The 1,764-nt window shown below is 33.6% G+C and overlaps 1 protein-coding gene across 1 annotated transcript; it reads right to left on the bottom strand.

The window, feature by feature from the left end:
- Positions 1-4: 4 nt before the first annotated feature.
- On the bottom strand, positions 5-1,758 carry LOC111404743 (sulfite exporter TauE/SafE family protein 4-like; the record flags this gene model as incomplete). Its single annotated transcript, XM_023033505.1, has 7 exons — positions 1,561-1,758; positions 1,269-1,428; positions 866-1,066; positions 612-673; positions 321-369; positions 148-203; positions 5-61 (listed from the first exon to the last, which is right to left on the bottom strand). Coding segments are annotated over exons 1-7 (753 nt in total), but the record flags the coding sequence as incomplete, so codon positions are not given.
- Between the last annotated feature and the right edge of the window lie 6 nt (positions 1,759-1,764).

The following is a 1,764-nucleotide window of genomic DNA, read 5'->3' as shown; positions in this document are numbered from 1 at the left end:
AAATCCATACAAGAATTAGCACCAGAAATCGCTTTACATTAAGGTTGTCCCTCATAATTTGCTGAAAGAATAATGAGAAATGATGATTTTAACATCCACAAATTAATGGTATTCATAAACAGACAGTTAAGAAACTCTTTGACTTACCAATACAGTTTTCTCCTCTTTAGGAACCAGTGACTCATACTCAGTATTAATCAGAACTGAGGAAAGAAGGAAATGAAGAGAAAAAGAAAATCAGATATTCTTTTTCCTTCTTTTTTTCCCTAAAAATAATTCTTTAACTACTATGTAATTGTTTAAATTTTCTAAGTACTCACGTTCCCCACGAGCATTGACAAAAGTTTTTTGTTGTTCTGCAATTTGTTTCTGCAGTTATCGAATCCAAACAAAGAGACACATAAAGTAAGAACCATAAGTAACATACACAATCCAATTATATGTTTCATGTTTGGATAGCTCTTGTAGTTGACCTCAAATTTATTATAAATAAAATTTAATTAGTTCTTTCAATAGCTCTGCAATATTATATTTTCTCTATAACCTTATCTTCTTTACAATATACTGTTTTGATGACTTATTGCAACAGATTTTAAATTAAACCAACTAACCTTCAAAATCGTCTCTTCTTTCCACATCTCTATCCCCTTAAAAAAGGACCTTGATGAAGTCCCTGTTGGCAATAAACAAAACATTAAAAAAACCATAAAATTTTCAGTCAAACCTAGTGATGTTCTTTAGCTTATAATAAGGATCAATAATTAATGCTTCCCTTCTAAAGCTCTCAAATCCCATAGATTAAACATACATTAAACTAATTATTTCATCGTCAGTTATTTATATTTCTACAAGAAAAATATTTTACCCAAGAAAAGAACGATGATTAAGATCGTGATGAGCCAATAGAGGAAGACAACACTGAGAGCCACACCAAGTGTAATGCCAAGCATGAGCATGGGCTGGAAAACTAGTGCCAAATCATAGTCAATTATTGGCACTTCTCTGCATGGATGAGGCACCCTCAAGTTGTACCAAACTGATGATGCTGATGCTCCCATTATCATACCTGTACCAGTATACATAATAATTTGTAAACCACAAATCTTCAATCACAATTTTGTGTTTTAAAACAACTGATTTTCAATTACTCGACACTAATTTTTATTTCATAGAAAAGCCGATTAATTTGAGAATGAAAACACAGTTAAAAAAAAAAAAAAAAAATTTAAGACAGATCCAATTAAATTTATCAAGAACAAGTCAATTACATTTTGAAATGGCAGCTGCAGATTTGGTATCGAACCCAACAATCAAAGTAAGCGTAGGAACAAAGATGCCTCCCCCACCAACACCACCCACCGTTCCACAAGCTGAACCCAAGAATCCTATTATAGTTGCCAATACAATTCTCCAACTAAACCTCAATTCCTGTACCCAGAACGAAGGATTAAAAAGTAAGAGAAAACCACATCCCAGCAAACCATTAAAGTTAAAACATAAGCGCATAAAACTCTCATATACATATATGTGAGTATTCTTGTAAGAAAAACACATACGAACCGGCCAAACTTTGGAATCAGGTCCTGAAGAATTTTGTAAAACGTTTGAGGCCGAAGATGAAAGAACCACGGGTCCGACATTGATGGAATGGTTGTTGATAAAGTATACAGATAGCACGGCCAGAGAGAAACCCGTTATCAAATACATCACCAAACCTTTTGTTGCCATGGCCAACAACGGTTATGCTTCAAACTTGAAACGCCA

This window comes from Olea europaea, chromosome 11, assembly GCF_002742605.1.
Source record: "Olea europaea var. sylvestris chromosome 11, O_europaea_v1, whole genome shotgun sequence".
In the NCBI taxonomy this organism is placed as follows: Eukaryota; Viridiplantae; Streptophyta; class Magnoliopsida; order Lamiales; family Oleaceae; genus Olea; species Olea europaea.
This window is presented reverse-complemented; position numbering and strand designations above follow the sequence as displayed.